General features: G+C 35.5%; 2 protein-coding genes across 3 annotated transcripts; both read right to left on the bottom strand.

Moving 5' to 3' along the window:
* Positions 1–388: 388 nt before the first annotated feature.
* LOC140062491 (cytochrome c oxidase subunit 6C-1-like) lies at positions 389–3,615 on the bottom strand. Of its 2 annotated transcripts, none has more exons than XM_072108732.1 (4): positions 3,556–3,615; positions 2,539–2,678; positions 1,816–1,947; positions 389–633 (listed from the first exon to the last, which is right to left on the bottom strand). In XM_072108732.1, the coding sequence occupies exons 2-3, from the start codon at positions 2,648–2,650 to the stop codon at positions 1,823–1,825; spliced, it is 237 nt and encodes a 78-aa protein (XP_071964833.1). In that variant the 5' UTR covers positions 2,651–2,678; positions 3,556–3,615; the 3' UTR covers positions 389–633; positions 1,816–1,822. The 2 variants fall into 2 exon arrangements, with proteins under 2 accessions (XP_071964833.1, XP_071964834.1); XM_072108733.1 differs by lacking the exon at positions 3,556–3,615 and adding an exon at positions 3,226–3,244.
* A 4,216-nt stretch (positions 3,616–7,831) lies between these two features.
* On the bottom strand, positions 7,832–14,826 carry LOC140062737 (uncharacterized). The gene is made up of 5 exons (XM_072109062.1): positions 13,549–14,826; positions 12,291–12,979; positions 11,766–11,837; positions 11,037–11,251; positions 7,832–10,457 (listed from the first exon to the last, which is right to left on the bottom strand). The coding sequence occupies exons 1-5, from the start codon at positions 14,542–14,544 to the stop codon at positions 10,252–10,254; spliced, it is 2,178 nt and encodes a 725-aa protein (XP_071965163.1). The 5' UTR covers positions 14,545–14,826; the 3' UTR covers positions 7,832–10,251.
* Positions 14,827–16,140: the final 1,314 nt, after the last annotated feature.

The raw sequence follows: 16,140 nt of genomic DNA on the forward strand, positions 1-16,140 counted from the left end.
ACTTTGCCGATTTTGTCGGCGATGAGTCGTATACGCGTGTACCAAAGAATATTTAGCGCTCGCGTACTAGATCCCCGATAAATTCTAACCTCTTCTTATATTGAATTAAGCAATTTTAACGATAAATGTCTAAGCAGAGACCATGTGTAATCTAGTATTAAGTTATCTCTTGGATTAAACTCAGTTGTGTGTTAACTATAAATGTCTTAGCAGGGGACATGTAACCTGGTAATAGAGTATTAAGTTATCTCTCGGATTAAACTCAGTTGTGTGAACTCTAACTATGAATGTCTGAGCAGGGCCATGTAATCTGGTAATCTAGTATTAAGTTATCTCTCGGATTAAACTCAGTTGTACAGGTATGAATAAAATTATAAACCATATGACGTCAATTTCAATAATAACTTTGTTTTAATTACATCAAACCATCTCACATTCTATATTTTCCAACAATGTAGGCGAAATATTCTTATCTATTGTTCAAAACTTTTTGAAAGATTATTTTATGTTATTAATTAAAACTATCAAACCAGAACATTGTTTGTCTTTGTTGACGTACGTCAGCACAAATGACTTCTGTCAATCAATCATCTTCCAGTAATCTAGTGCAACTGTACATATTTTGAAGTTTATCTGTAAATAAAGAATATTTAGATTTTTTGTTGTTGATAAAGTATATTAGGGAGGTTTCGCAATCTTATGATAACGAAAACGAATACGTCACGCACACATATTTGTTTTTTGGAAGCCAGTAAAAATCTGTTTCGCATGGCAATGAAATATTGAGGGCGCCGTCCAATATATTTGAGCAAAGCGCAGGTGTTGCTTGGCTGCCTAGGCCTAGTGTAACATGAAAGTGAGTTAGGACTTTAAAAACTAATGTGCAAAATAGATCAAAAACTATACTCGTTTGTGTGACGTATTCGTTTTCGTTATCGTATTCGTAAGGTTGCGAAACCTCCCTATTGTTCATCTTGTTTGGAATATTTTGTTTTTTCTTTGTATTTGTTATTTTATTTTACTAGTAATATTACTAAAAATGACGTCATTGGTCATTTTATGCATACATAAAATCCAGAGAACGTAAAAATCATGGTAGGTAAATCACAGGTTTTACAGTAAATAAATATTTGTTATGTTGTTAAAGACCCCTTCCCTGCAATTTTGGACGTTTTTTGGAAAATAATACATATATATCACTTTAAAAACATTAAACCATGTCATTCCTTGTCTTAAATGTACGTTTTATGGTAAATTATGATAAAAAGTGAGAAACAATGCACTACCTAAGTAGCTCGCGGCGATCGACCTCTCGTGGACGGTCTTAGGCCTAGCCTAGCTAGGCTTAGTTTTGTAGGCCTAGCTGGTAAACATCGATATCGTACGCTAGCTATATACCTAGCCTGACGTTGTATAGTTGCTGCATTAATTGTCTTTCTATTTTTGCCAGACTCCGTTGATACAAATTGGGGAAAACCCGGTATTTTCGCTGAAAAGTTAGGAGTCTTCCATTTGTTTTGGCTTCACGATCGATCGAAAAGTGGGCGAATTACAGGTGAAAAACAAAAATATCAATCCGCGTGCAATGCATTTTGGGATTTATAGCGGGCCGCTATAATTATTAGAATCGATTTATTTTTCACATTTTTAACCGTTTAAAGACGAAAAAAGTTATCGCAATAGGACCATATAGTATTATTTTTACATTAAATATAGTTTGTGATCTTAAATTAGATCTAAAAAACGTAGGGAATGGGGCTTTAATCATTGTTAAAAGAGGGATAGGGTGAAGTGTGTTGTGAGACTGGAACTTACCTCATTTTTAATCTTCAGATCCTATTGGTTTAACTGAGTGGAATACACCTAGTTCCCGCATACGTTCAAAATCTTTCATCATGTCATAATCCTTATAAAATGCTTCATATGCTTTTTTTCGATTATCCAGCACTAAATAATGAAAATAAAATTATTTTTATAATTTTACAATTAAATAATACATTTAAATCATCCATACCAGGCTTATTATCAAAAATGTATATATTTTCCACGACATGAAAAATATAGCTATATTATTTTTCAGTTTTAATAAAAGCTACAGCATTCACTCCTGGCACTCATCCCACCCCACCTAAAAACCAATAACTAAAATTAATTCACTACACTTATAATATTAAGATGCTATATAGCATAGTACATGTATGCCAAAATTGGTCAGTAGAGGCTAGATAAAAAAGGGTTGCAATTTGATTGGCTGAATTACTGCACTTCCAGGTGAATATAAAATTAGTTGGGTCTTTTGTGACAGAAATTGATTTATAAAAACCAAATGAAATGATAAAACTCTGTCTACACTATCAAACTTTATGTGACAAACATTTGATGTGCCCATATGGACATGATGTCATATCACTACTATATTTGGGTATATCACTACCATATTTGGGCATATCACAATTTTTTTTGTCAAACTAGTTTGTAGTGTAGACAGACCTTTAGTTAGCCTACACCTAGCTTATGATTGGTGATTAACCAACTTACTGTAGACCTTTGTACCATATGCTGCTGCTACAGCTAAAGTTGTTCCAATTAGAAAATGTTTCTTCAGAGCAGACGTCAAAAGTCCTCTCATCTGAGGCCTGGCAATAGACATTTTGATAAATTATATTATTTCAGTTGACCTGTGAAATAAAGCAGAATGTTGAAAATATGAAAACAACAAAAATAATGGAGGACACTCAAGCAAAAAAAACCCCCCAAAAATCCATCTTCATCTTGATCTTCTCCACCCTCATGTGCCATAGATATCAGGCAAAATGAATTTATTTTTTTTCAAACAGAGGTATTATTAATCTTTACTTGTTTGTGTTTGATGATTAGTACATTTTGTGTAACATTATTATTATATTTTCCTCTTATTAGTACTGGGCCTAGATAAAGAGAACATGTTTTTACTTTTTTTTACTGCATGCCTTCCCTTTACACAATGACTAGGCAAGGCTATGCCTAGGTAGAGGAGAGGTTTTATTATATAGATTATAGGCCTACGCTAGGTCAAATACCGGCTAGGTAGCTAGCCTACACCCTAGCCTATAGCATAGAGTATATTTAGGCCTACTAGCCTAGCCTAAAAATGTCACGTGTATTTGGGCTAAAAAGAGCCTCTAATATAATAAATACTATTTTTGGCTAAATATTTAGAATAATTTAAAGCAATACTGTATTTACCTAAACTGAATCAGGTCTTCTAGGCTATATAATATGGATACTATTACTAGGCCTATGTATTATGAATCGACAAGCCTAGTAGTAGGCCCTAGGCTAGGGTATTCAGTTGGCCAGAAAGATAATATATGCCGGGCAGGGTCGCTTCCCCGGGCTTCTTCCAACATATATAGGCCTAGCCTAGGCCTAGCACACCGTTCATGCCAATTATTGCAGCTATTTTTTCAATTAAATAATATTTTTCAGAACTAGACTAATAAATTAAGGACCTATAACAAGAGTATGGTTTAAACATTCATTATTAAAAAACGAAACAATCAAATTAAATCTTACTAAACGATACAAATTCTCGCGTCGGGGGAACAGTTCACGACACTACTGCGCAGACTCAACGAAAGGCAAGAAATAAATCTTTTGATGAAAAAGGCTGCAAAAACACCTTCTCATACTTTATTTTTGGACGCGACTCTATAGTTCACTACGTCGGTCGGTCTGTCTGTCGGTCTGTCTGTCGGTCTGTCTGTCGATCTGTCGGTCTGTCTGTCGGTCCGGTATCACTATGCGATTTATCGCTTTCTGACCTTATCTTGATATCAGTTTAATCTAGCTAAGTCAATTTTTCACAGTATATTCCTTATGGCCAGGAATCGATGTGGTTATGTTTTCACGGTGCGCAATAAAAAATTACGCGGTCTACGCACGATTTAACGAAATCACGTTTGTAATCATATCTTCACAACCATGAATCACAATTAAATAAAATTTGGTACTCATAAATTCCAGGGCAATACAATTACGTGCGTAGCGCATGTAACGCATGCGTGCGTAAGCGCGCTTAACATTTTCAAAATTTATTTTCGATGAAATAAGAGTACGTTTCAGGCAATTTTAAGCGTTTACAAAATTGCCATGAGTGCGCACTCTTTTTGCCCGATTTCTGTTTTCTTGACTTACTTTTCAACTCGAAATTACGTTATACGAGCACGTCAAAGTGAAAGGCTACGCACGTGTAAATTTAAATAATATAAATGTTTTTAAACATTTCAACATTTTTAAACATGTTCAGTAATTTTGGTCAGTTGGTAGGTTGGTCGGTCGGTCGGTAAACACTAATGAGCACGCGACTGCAGCCATCTATATGGCCTTGTTTCAAAATATGGCCAAAATATAAATTCAATTATTATACGTTTTTATTGCTGCTGTATATGATCATATATTGCTTTATGATCATCTTATAGTACCATAGAACCCAGTTATGTCGAAAAATAAAAAGGTCGAAAATTGGCCATTTTTCGAAACAAGGCCAACAGCCATTAAGTCGCGTGCTACAATGCATAGTGATACCGGACCGACAGACAAACAGACCGACAGACAGACAGACCGACAGACAGACCGACATAGTGAACTATACTGACCGAAATTACTGAACATGTTTAAAAATGTTGAAATGTTTAAAAACATTTATATTTTTTAATTTACACGTGCGTAGCCTGTCACTTTTGACGTGCTCGTATAACGTAATTTCGAGTTGAAAAGTAAGTCAAGAAAACAGAAATCGGGCAAAAAGAGTGCGCAATAACATTTAACGCGCAGTGCGCGCGCAAAAATCTGCGCACTCATGGCAAATTTGTAAACGCTTAAAATTGCCTGAAACGTACTCTTATTTCATCGAAAATAAATTTTGAAAATTTTAGGCGCGCGTACGCATGCGTTACATGCGCTACGCACGTAATTGTATTGCCATATGATGATTTATGCCCTGAAATTTATGAGTACCAAATTTTATTTAATTGTGATTCATGGTTGTTAAGATATGATTACAAACGTGATTTCGTTAAATCGTGCGTAGACCGCGTAATTTTTTATTGCGCACCGTGAAATCATAACCACATCGATTCCTGGCCATAAGGAATATTCTGTGAAAAATTGATTTAGCTAGATTAAACTGATATCAAGATAAGGTCATAAAGCGATAAAACGCATAGTGATACCGGACCGACAGACAGACAGACAGACAGACCGACAGACAGACCGACAGACAGACAGACAGACCGACCGACCGACATAGTGAACTATAGAGTCGCTTCCACGCGACTAAAAATAGTACAGGGATTTTTTCAAAATATGGCCAAAATATCTAGTTTTCAAAATTCAATTATTATGCGTTTATATTGCTGTATATGATCATATATTGCTTTATGATCATCTTATAGTACCATAGAACCCAGTTATGCCGAAAAATAAAGGTCGAAAATTTGCCATTTTTCGAAAAACTCCTGTAGGCCTACAGGGATTTTTTAGAAAAATGGCCAAAATATCTAGTTTTTAAAATTCTAGTATTATGCGTTTTTATTGCTGCTGTATATGATCATATATTGCTTTATGATCATCTTATAGTATCATAGAACCCAATTATGTCGAAAAATAAAAAGGTCGAAAATTGGCAATTTTTCGACAAAATCCCTATACAGGGATTTTTTTCAAAATATGGCAAAAATTTCAAGTTTTTAAAATTCAATTATTATACGTTTTTATAGCTGTATATGATCACATATTGCTTTATGATCATCTTATAGTTCAATAGAACCCAATTATGTCGAAAAATAAAAAGGCTGAAAATTGGCCATTTTTCGACAAAATCCCTGTACTAATCGTTGAATCCAGCGCGAATCATTGTTAGGCATGCTATAATACAAAACGTTTAAACCATATCATTACTTCGTCAATGTTTTTAAGACAATATTTTCTGCCTAAGTCAGCTGTGTGACTTAGGCAATTAAGGAGAGCTAACTTATGATCTGCCTAATTCACTGCTTATATCATTATACTGCCCTCTGTACATTATCTGAGTGCTTTTATATATGCTCAGATCGTTTTTTGTGTTTCTGCCTGTCAGCTGTGTGACTTAGGCAATTAAGAAGAGGGGACTCATGATTTTTTAATTCTTTCTCTTTTATTGCTACTTTCCTTTTCTAAAATCATCAGTGTTAATTTTAATCTGAAGAGCTGATGCTATTAAATTTTTTGTATATAGATGATATCGACAGCCTCATAACAAAAGTGTCTAAGTCATAATTTGTTTTTTGTTTTTCTGCCTTACTCACTGCTTATATCAATATACTATATTTTTTGTGTTTCTGCCTAAGTCAGCTGTGTGACTTAGGCATAAGAGTGCATTACAGTTTTTTTAGAATCCAATGGAGAATGAAGAATGGTCTGTAATGGAAGTACATTTTATGTTGTTCGAGTAGCAAACGCAATACACGTGTTCGTGTAGAAACACGAGTACATTTTGGTTGTTTTTTTCTCCATAGGTAGGCCTATACCTCAATGGTATGGAACAACAGTAGGCCTACATTTTGGTTGTTTTTTTCTCCATAGGTAGGCCTATACCTCAATGGTATGGAACAACAGTAGGCCTACATTTTGGTTGTTTTTTTCTCCATAGGTAGGCCTATACCTCCATGGTATGGAACAACAGTAGGCCTACATTTTGGTTGTTTTTTTCTCCATAGGTAGGCCTATACCTCCATGGTATGGAACAACAGTAGGCCTACATTTTGGTTGTTTTTTTCTCCATAGGTAGGCCTATACCTCCATGGTATGGAACAACAGTAGGCCTACATTTTGGTTGTTTTTTTCTCCATAGGTAGGCCTATACCTCAATGGTATGGAACAACAGTAGGCCTACATTTTGGTTGTTTTTTTTCTCCATAGGTAGGCCTATACCTCCATGGTATGGAACAACAGTAGGCCTACATTTTGGTTGTTTTTTTCTCCATAGGTAGGCCTATACCTCCATGGTATGGAACAACAGTAGGCCTACATTTTGGTTGTTTTTTTCTCCATAGGTAGGCCTATACCTCCATGGTATGGAACAACAGTAGGCCTACATTTTGGTTGTTTTTTTCTCCATAGGTAGGCCTATACCTCAATGGTATGGAACAACAGTAGGCCTACATTTTGGTTGTTTTTTTCTCCATAGGTAGGCCTATACCTCCATGGTATGGAACAACAGTAGGCCTACATTTTGGTTGTTTTTTTCTCCATAGGTAGGCCTATACCTCCATGGTATGGAACAACAGTAGGCCTACATTTTGGTTGTTTTTTTCTCCATAGGTAGGCCTATACCTCCATGGTATGGAACAACAGTAGGCCTACATTTTGGTTGTTTTTTTCTCCATAGGTAGGCCTATACCTCCATGGTATGGAACAACAGTAGGCCTACATTTTGGTTGTTTTTTTCTCCATAGGTAGGCCTATACCTCCATGGTATGGAACAACAGTAGGCCTACATTTTGGTTGTTTTTTTCTCCATAGGTAGGCCTATACCTCCATGGTATGGAACAACAGTAGGCCTAAATTTTGGTTGTTTTTTTCTCCATAGGTAGGCCTATACCTTCATGGTATGGAACAACAGTAGGCCTACATTTTGGTTGTTCATAGGAACAGAAGATGTTCGGTGAAACGCACGACTCATATTAATTGTTTGTATCATAATCAGCGTGATCAAGTTGAGGTAAATTAAACTTTTTATAATGCAAGACTGACTGATGGAATCAGAGACGCTCAAGCAAGATAGGCAAAACAAGTCGAATATCAATACATTTTGAACATGTATTTCATTATGTATTTCATTATATATATATTTTTAATGATTTTTGTATTACTCTAATGGTTAATGATATAATTCATTGTTGTACAAAGAATTGCAAAGAATGTTTATAAGCCTACATGAAAGTTGTTATGTTGTGTAGGCCTAACACCATTGACGTAGATAACTGCAAAATCACCAATTGCTGCCCACGTCACGCATTGGTTGACAAATTATGTTGGTGTCAGTTTTTGGAACTACTAAAAACACAAGTGAATAAGCAAAACGCTGAATCAAAACTATAAAGTAAAACAACAAGAAAAAATTGCACGGCTTCGAGCAACACTAACACTTGAGTGCAAACATATACACATATTATTTTATTTAATGTAAATAGTAATACTGTAATTATTATAAAGATGTTCTTATAAAATGGCATGGTGTTCGTGTAATCCTACAGAGAGAACACGAAGAAACAAACTACTAATGATGCTATAGGTTAATCGAGCTCTCACTCTCTCACAGTAGACAGTTTTTCTTTATATTATCCTAATGTTATGAGCAAGTGATGTAAATTATCTAGATAATCTATTCGATTGGATTGAGACCAATAATAATATGCATACCAAACAGATCTACTTTAGGACAGTTATAAGGTGAGTTTAGGCCAATATGCTGATCAGGTTGATAGTAATACAAACAGGACGATATTAACTACAATCACAATACAAACACGTTCAAAATCAAATGAATATTTTGATCTTCTATTGAAATGTTCAATTACAAGCATTTGTATAAGCTTGTGTATCACATTAGTCTTAGTCTCAGAGAGCTATTGTTATACTACAGCATTCCCATTTACAAATTATCCGGCTGGGAATTATTTAGTTATTATTAATCATTATGAAAGACTCTTCTACTCACGTAGACTTAAACCCCCATTCAAATAAAGACATTTTGCATAATGTTCAGAACTACAATAAGCCTATTGTTCTTTTTCAATGGGCTTTACTAAGGGTTGCAATTAAGAAAAAAAGTTTAAAATGTCTGGACATTTAGATTGTGACAATGACAATGGAACAGTTACCACCTCAGTCTATCCACTCGAACACAAACTGGGGCTTATAAACACACTTGTGGACAGAGCTGAGAAGGTAGTGGGAGATATGGATTTGAGGAAAGTTGAGATGGATAACATCAAGAAAGCGTTACACAACTGCCAGTATCCAGAGTGGTCCTTCCAGAGAGTTATGGAAAACCGAAAAAGAAAAAAGAACAAAGGACACGAACCACAGAAGGAAAAGATCAAGATGCGAGGTAGCATAGGAATCCCCTATGTAAAAGGAATGGCAGAAAGAATACGACACACTCTCTCCTATCACAATGTCGGAACCTATTTCCTACCCCAAAATAAAATCAAGAATAGCCTCGTCCACCCAAAAGATAAAATCGAGAAGATGGATACATGTGGAGTAATCTACGAAGTCACCTGCCGCAATTGTCCACAAGTTTACATTGGGGAAATAGGGAGGGCATTACAAACACGAATTAATGATCACAAAAAAGATGTTACAACAAACACGGTGGGAGTAATGACTAGGGCCTCCAGAACATCCACATCTTCGATCATACACAAATCTGCCATTACAGAACATGTCATAAAACACAATCATGTACCGAACTGGGAGGCTTCCATCTTAACCAAAGAGCCTAAACGCAAAGACAGACAGATTAGAGAATCATTACATATAAGGAGAAATAAAGAGAAGACCATGAACCGGGACACTGGAGCCCACGAACTCTCGCATTTGTACAATGATTTGATAGACACATCACCTGGCCGAGCCCCGCACAACCTCCAACATACAACCGGAGGCGTACGACGTCATCAACAGATGACGTCAAGAATGACCAAGCTGCATTAACACTCCGCAGTCAGTTGAGAAGGATCTCTGATAGAGATCGAAACGTTCGAGTAAGTACTCCGTTAACTTGTGCTTTTACAAAAACGAAATTTGTCATCTATACAAAATCGAAGCTAAATGAAATTCTTTCAACAATAAATATGACTTGTATAATTGCTGCAGCAGGGTTTAAATGCACAAATTTGACGATCACTCGTTAATTAGAGTAATCGAATTAATTATAAATAAAACACAAAAGTATCTTTTCTAAAGAAGTACTCATCTCTCTTCTACAGTAGTATCTAACTTTAATCAGGTTGAACAAGTTTTAAAATTGTATTATTAACTGTATTTATCAAAAGTGGTTTAAAACAAAAAATTGTACTATTATCCTATCTAAAGATAATTATGCTTTCTAGAAATATCTCAGTAATTCCAAGTTCATCAAGAATATATTGAAATACACAGTTGTTTCTTTTCTATTTCACCAAGGCAATTTCACACTCAGACATTATTGTTATCTTGTAAACATCACGTAAATATTCCTTTCAGGGCGATTATTTCCAGTCGTTTTAATTTCAAACGTTGCATTAATTCTTCGTCTGAAGCCGTCTTTAGTTGTCGAATGAATTGACGTTCTGTTAATTTAAGTTCATGTACTTTTTCAAGAACGTCGGGGCTGACATCGAGATCGGCTAACAAGTGCTCTAAACGTTCCACTTCAAGGTTTGGTACTACTGTATAAGACATTGAAAGAACACGTTATACTATATTATTGAACATATCAGCAATGATTATCTATCGGATAACTTATATTTGCATAATCTGTCTTTCTATATTATCGGTTCCATCTTTCTTATTCACTTTGTTTCCTAATGTACAATAACTCGTCGAAAATGTTAATGTCTCCTTATTCCAAATGTTTATAAAGCTAAAGGCAGATAAATCACTTTATAATAATAATATTCTTTGTTTATTAAAGTTTTTTTAATTGAATTGAATTGATCACTTTATTTAAAAATAAATATTCCATTACTGTATATACAAAAAAAAATACAAGACTGAAAATAAACTAAAATAGGATTTTTCCCACTTAGTGAAGAGATTCGAATATCGTAACACCTATACACCGAATATCGCCTATTCTGGAATAGTTAAAAATCATTCAGAGGTCGCCAAAGAAATCTGAAATTACTGTAGTAATTACAAATGCATAGACTTCTTAAACAAAAATTAAATATAATTAATAAAAATATTATCATAACAGATTGTGTCGGTGACGCTTACATGATGCACCAGAGTTTTTCATTTCTTACCTTTTGAGACAGGAATTGGATCTAGATAGTCATGTGCATCTTCATCACTATCAATAGACTCATAGTAACCCTGACCAGTTTCATCAACTGGTGGTTTCTTTTTCTTTTTATTGAACTTTTTCTTTAAAGTGTTTAGGCCTAAACTAAATTTGTTCGAATGCCTACTTTTTGGTACGACGTATCCAACTGGGTGATCTGAGGGGCGTACAATTTTGCTGTAAAACAAAAATATACAGAAAAGATAATGAAAGAATGCTGGTGAACCAATGGTCTCTATCGTTACTAAGGTACAGAGTGACGTATTCGAGAAAAATAATAATACAGGCTGTATGATATGCAATTCAAATTTTAAAGATGTTTTGTCCCCAAAAACATGAAAAATAAAGATTAATAAAATCAGACTTTGAATAGGCCATTTTGCAGTTTTAATAAAGTTATTCATTTATAAAATATATATTCAATTATAAATGTATATATTAATAATAATAAGTGAATAACTATTTGTGACATTAACATGGCATATTCAACAAACAATTTAACAAAAATTATTTTTAGGTGGTGTGTGGGGGAGGGGGGGGGGGGAAATAAATATTTAATTATTAGGCTTATGTTTAACTTTGTATTGTTTTTGTTATTTTGAATACTATTGTGACAAGATAGAAAGTGGACAAATTCTAGGGTTGGCACCAATTATACAAAAATGGAACACAAATGCTACCGTAGGCCTACCCGAGATCAGGCTTGTCGTAGTTATTGTCAGAGTCGGATGACGATGAGTTTCTACTAGATTGTGGTTGTCTTCTTAAAAGAATAAAATATATATAGTATGAATATTAATGCCTTGTCTCTGCAACTATCAAATAAGATTTCTACGAAACCTTAGATAAGATCGGTTTGTAATCACAAAAGAAATTTCGCGATTCGTTTTTGCATAGAAACATCAAATTATGTTGTTATTCATTCTACAACGGTTAGGCTAGTACCCGATTTACGATTATCGGTATAAAGTATAGATTCCAACTAGGACAATTCTACAAAAGCACGACGACGTGTGTCCCATATAATATATCAAGACCCTAATCACTTAAACTAACCTTACATAATACAGGCACCACATGCGTGATACACATACGTTGCTGTATTATTGTGTATTATTTTCCTATGATGGGAATATTGTCGTGCGTGGAGATCTTGTTATGAAATGCAAGTGAAACTATATATTGCGATATGATTTTACAAATATTACTTTCTTACTTTTTTACAATATCGAGTCGAGGGGGTATAGGAGGTGGTAACTGAGTTGGCTCAGCGTACGCTTGGTGAGTGAGGCACATTGACTTAAAGTCCGATTCTGACATGACGTCAACCATTAGTCTTTCATGTGTTGCACTAGACATTCCTTGTCTATAACCCAATGGTAAATTCCTCTTTTTCACTCTGACCAATGTATGCTCTGGGATAAAGAACCGATGCGTTGTAGTATTTTTACTTTCGTCAAAAATACTAACAAAAATGTCAGTCTCAGAATAGGACATTTCCAATTTTAAGCAACCTTCATCGCGTAAAATAACATCGTCTTCATTGTGTTTACGTCGTTGTGGAGTTGAGTGTAATCTTGCCCTGAATGGTAGCTCACAGGGTAGCCGAGAGAGATTAAAAGTTTCGTCAGTACAATCAATTTCTTCAAAGCCACCTACGGCATAAGAAGGTACATTAACGGTTTTAGAACGTCCTGGAACATCGGATTGACGTGAGCAGATGATAACCTCACATTCCTCCCTCTCGAATGAAACAATTCCCATCTCCTTTGGTACTAAGATGTCTCCTATATATATCGAATCTATATCAGAGTTTGAAACGATGTAATTCTCCGTCACTCTTAACTTCTTCCCTGAATGATTTTGCCACATTTCATCTGCAGTTTGACATATTTTAGGAACAACCTACAAAAAATTGAAATAGTTCTATTAGTTATAAATTTTAAAATTAAACTAAAAACTTAGATTACTTATTGTATAATGTGTTATACTAAACATCAAATCGTGAATAAATCACATTATTTTTGTAGAAAGTTTATAAGATATCAATTTTATTTCTATTATTTTACACAACAAAGAAGGTAACCGACGCGACGACTGCAAAATGTGAAAACAATCATACAATAGTATAATAGTATAGAAAGATCCTGTGGATGTAATTCTTTCTCCATCGGGAAGGAAACCAACACATTATAATAATGTTGGTCGAGTTTTATACTGCACAGTACATTTCCGCGTCTGAAACGGATATGATATAGGAAACTTTTAGTAGAAGAAATTTGAGATGTAAAATAAAAGAAAAGGGACTTTTTTTGTGTTCTTTCTTTGTTGTTGTTGTTGCTGTTCTATCAACTATTAGATTTCAAAAAGAAAAATGAAAATGATATTGGCATACAATAGTTATTAATCCCCCACTTCTTTTATGATTTGATACATTGAATAATTGTGAATTGTTTGAATAAACATCGACCCACCTTGAAGCTACCTTTGTATGTTTCAGTAGGTATAGTAAAGTAACGTTCTGTACCCATTGTAAGGACCTTTTCAACTTCATCAACTCCATCCACTATTAATAACTGTTCTGTTTGCAAGTCCCGCATAATACCGCTTATTTTCAATGAATCGTCAAAGTCGACTACCTCCACACATATTGGATAATGTGTTTCACGTTTCACTATATCGTGTATATTTTTAGTTGTATTAAAGTGATCATCTGGTAGTACAATTTGCGTAACTGTAAAATCAGTTTCGATTGGTATTCGGATGACTGTAGCGGTGTCGACTACGGGTCGGCAATTTATAACGTCAATTTTGGACAGAAATAGAGAATCGTTAAAATTATCAGGTAGACCTGGTATAAATTGACTTTCAGTAAATGATGTATTGGTAACCTGAAATACTTGAATTGGCATTCGCGGCAATAGTTCTCTTAAAGTGTAATGCTTTTTAGATACATCGAAATAACCGTTGGTTTCGATTCCAATGAGTATGTTCTTTGGCGACGTTGCTGTCGAATAATATGTACCAAGGACATACACATTATCATGTCCTGTGAACGTTGTTGATTTAATAAAATCAACTCTGGTGCCTTTAGGAAGTGTAGTATGCCTACCTGAAACTTTGATATCTTCATGGCAATACGCAGTGCATGGGAAATCACAGTCAGACACTATACTTTTGATAGTTTTTAACGTCTTATCTGTACCAACCACTGGACTGAATAATCCTTTAAATTCCAAGGGGAGTGTAATCAGTCCCTTCTGACTGGATATACTGTATGTATCAGAAAATGTCACATTCACAACATGATCGATTGATTCTGCGCGAAATATTTCTCCTTTTGAGAAATCTCTTGATGATACGCCCAACACACTGCCGTAACAACCATCCTGTACCTCAAAGACTTGCGGAATTCTTACCGTCTGAATAAACTTTTTAAAGCTTACAGGTTTGACGCTCTTCACGCTCATTCCGACTGTACTTCATCGTCACCAAAAAATACAAACGAAAACAGGAATATGCGTGTTATATTCATAAATCAAACACGCCAACGAAACCGACTGTGTATATAGTCGATCTAATGTATTTATACTGAACTTTGAACACCGCAATTTTATTTCCGCAAAAACGTTGTAGTTCATGGAAGTGTTATTAATAGTCTTTTAAATCTCTTGTGAGCGGTGACGAAGCATAGAAACGTTGTTTGTTGTACCATTGTTAGTATAATTAAATACAGTACTCTGTATTTCCTTTAAACTTTTATCGCTATAGAAATTCTGTACTTCAAAATGCCTATAATTAGCGACAACATCCCGGACACGTATCCGGATATTCACCCCCTGGACATTTACCCCCCGGAAAACTACCCCCCGGACAACCACCACCTGGACCACTACCCCCTTAGGACAACTACCCCTTTAGGACAACTACCCCCCGGACAAATACCCCCCGGACAACTACCCCCTTAGGACAACTACCCCCTTAGGACAACTACCCCCTGGACAACTACCCCCTGGACAATTACCCCCTAGGAACAATTACCCCCCGGACAATTACCCCCCGAACAATTACCCCCCGGACAATTACCCCCCGGACAATTACCCCCCGGACAATTACCCCCTCCTCCCCGGGTAATTACCCCGCGGACAACTACCTCTGACACAATACTCCCCGTAGGACAACTACTTCCTGGACAATACTCCGAGGGCAAATAATCTTTTAGGACAACTACCTCCGTAGGACAACTAACCCCTGGACAACATTTCATTTGTTTGTTTTCATTTTACAACCCGGATTATACAATATATTTATATACATGATAAAAAAAAACAATAATAGCTCAGTACCACCAGTAACCCGTATCACTGTAATTCCTTTTTGGTTAATCGTATCAAATTAGAAATTATATTATCATAATCTTATTACCCCGCGGACAACTGCCTCTGACACAATACTCCCCGTAGGACAACTACCTCCTGGACCTGGACAATACTCCGAGGGCAAATAATCTTTAGGAGTGGAGCTGTGGCTTGGTGGTTATGATGCTTGGCTACCAATCTAAGGGTCCTGGGTTCAAGTCCTGTCATATGTCAGGGTTTTTTTCTCATGACAATTTACAACTCCACTCCCAAAGACTTAATAATAAGTCTTTGTCTATGTAGAGCATCTTGTGTATATGTTTGTCTTATATGTTCTAGTGCAGTATATGGAGAGCCATCTCTATAGTGCTTTGCACTCATGGCAATCCTCAGGGTGCTGCACCGCTGTGTTGTCATGTATGTTTGCCTGAAAATTAAATAAAATAAAATAAAAAAAAATAAAAGACAACTACCTCCGTAGGACAACTAACCCCTGGACAACTACCACCCAGAAAACTATCCCTTTAGAACAACTACCCCCCGGACGGACAACTACCACCCAGGCCATTCAACAACCTGACCTCTGCAACAGCGTATAATAGGAATTAATAACTATATTTTAATTCGTTACTTTGACGAATTACTATTCATTATTGTAAACAAAAGTAAAAGATTGAACATAAATATAGCCTGGTATAAACTGAAGAT

This window comes from Antedon mediterranea, chromosome 11, assembly GCF_964355755.1.
Source record: "Antedon mediterranea chromosome 11, ecAntMedi1.1, whole genome shotgun sequence".
NCBI classification, from domain to species: domain Eukaryota; kingdom Metazoa; phylum Echinodermata; class Crinoidea; order Comatulida; family Antedonidae; genus Antedon; species Antedon mediterranea.

Coding starts and splice junctions, on each gene's coding strand:
- LOC140062491 (XM_072108732.1), bottom strand. CDS start 2,650: ATGTCTATTGCCAGGCCTCAGATGAGAGGACTTTTGACGTCTGCTCTG. Junction 1,948..2,538: donor ATATGGTACAAAGGTCTACA/GTAAGTTGGTTA, acceptor TTCATTATTTAG/TGCTGGATAATCGAAAAAAA.
- LOC140062737 (XM_072109062.1), bottom strand. CDS start 14,544: ATGAGCGTGAAGAGCGTCAAACCTGTAAGCTTTAAAAAGTTTATTCAG. Junction 11,838..12,290: donor CGACTCGATATTGTAAAAAA/GTAAGAAAGTAA, acceptor TATTCTTTTAAG/AAGACAACCACAATCTAGTA. Junction 11,252..11,765: donor TACGACAAGCCTGATCTCGG/GTAGGCCTACGG, acceptor TTTGTTTTACAG/CAAAATTGTACGCCCCTCAG.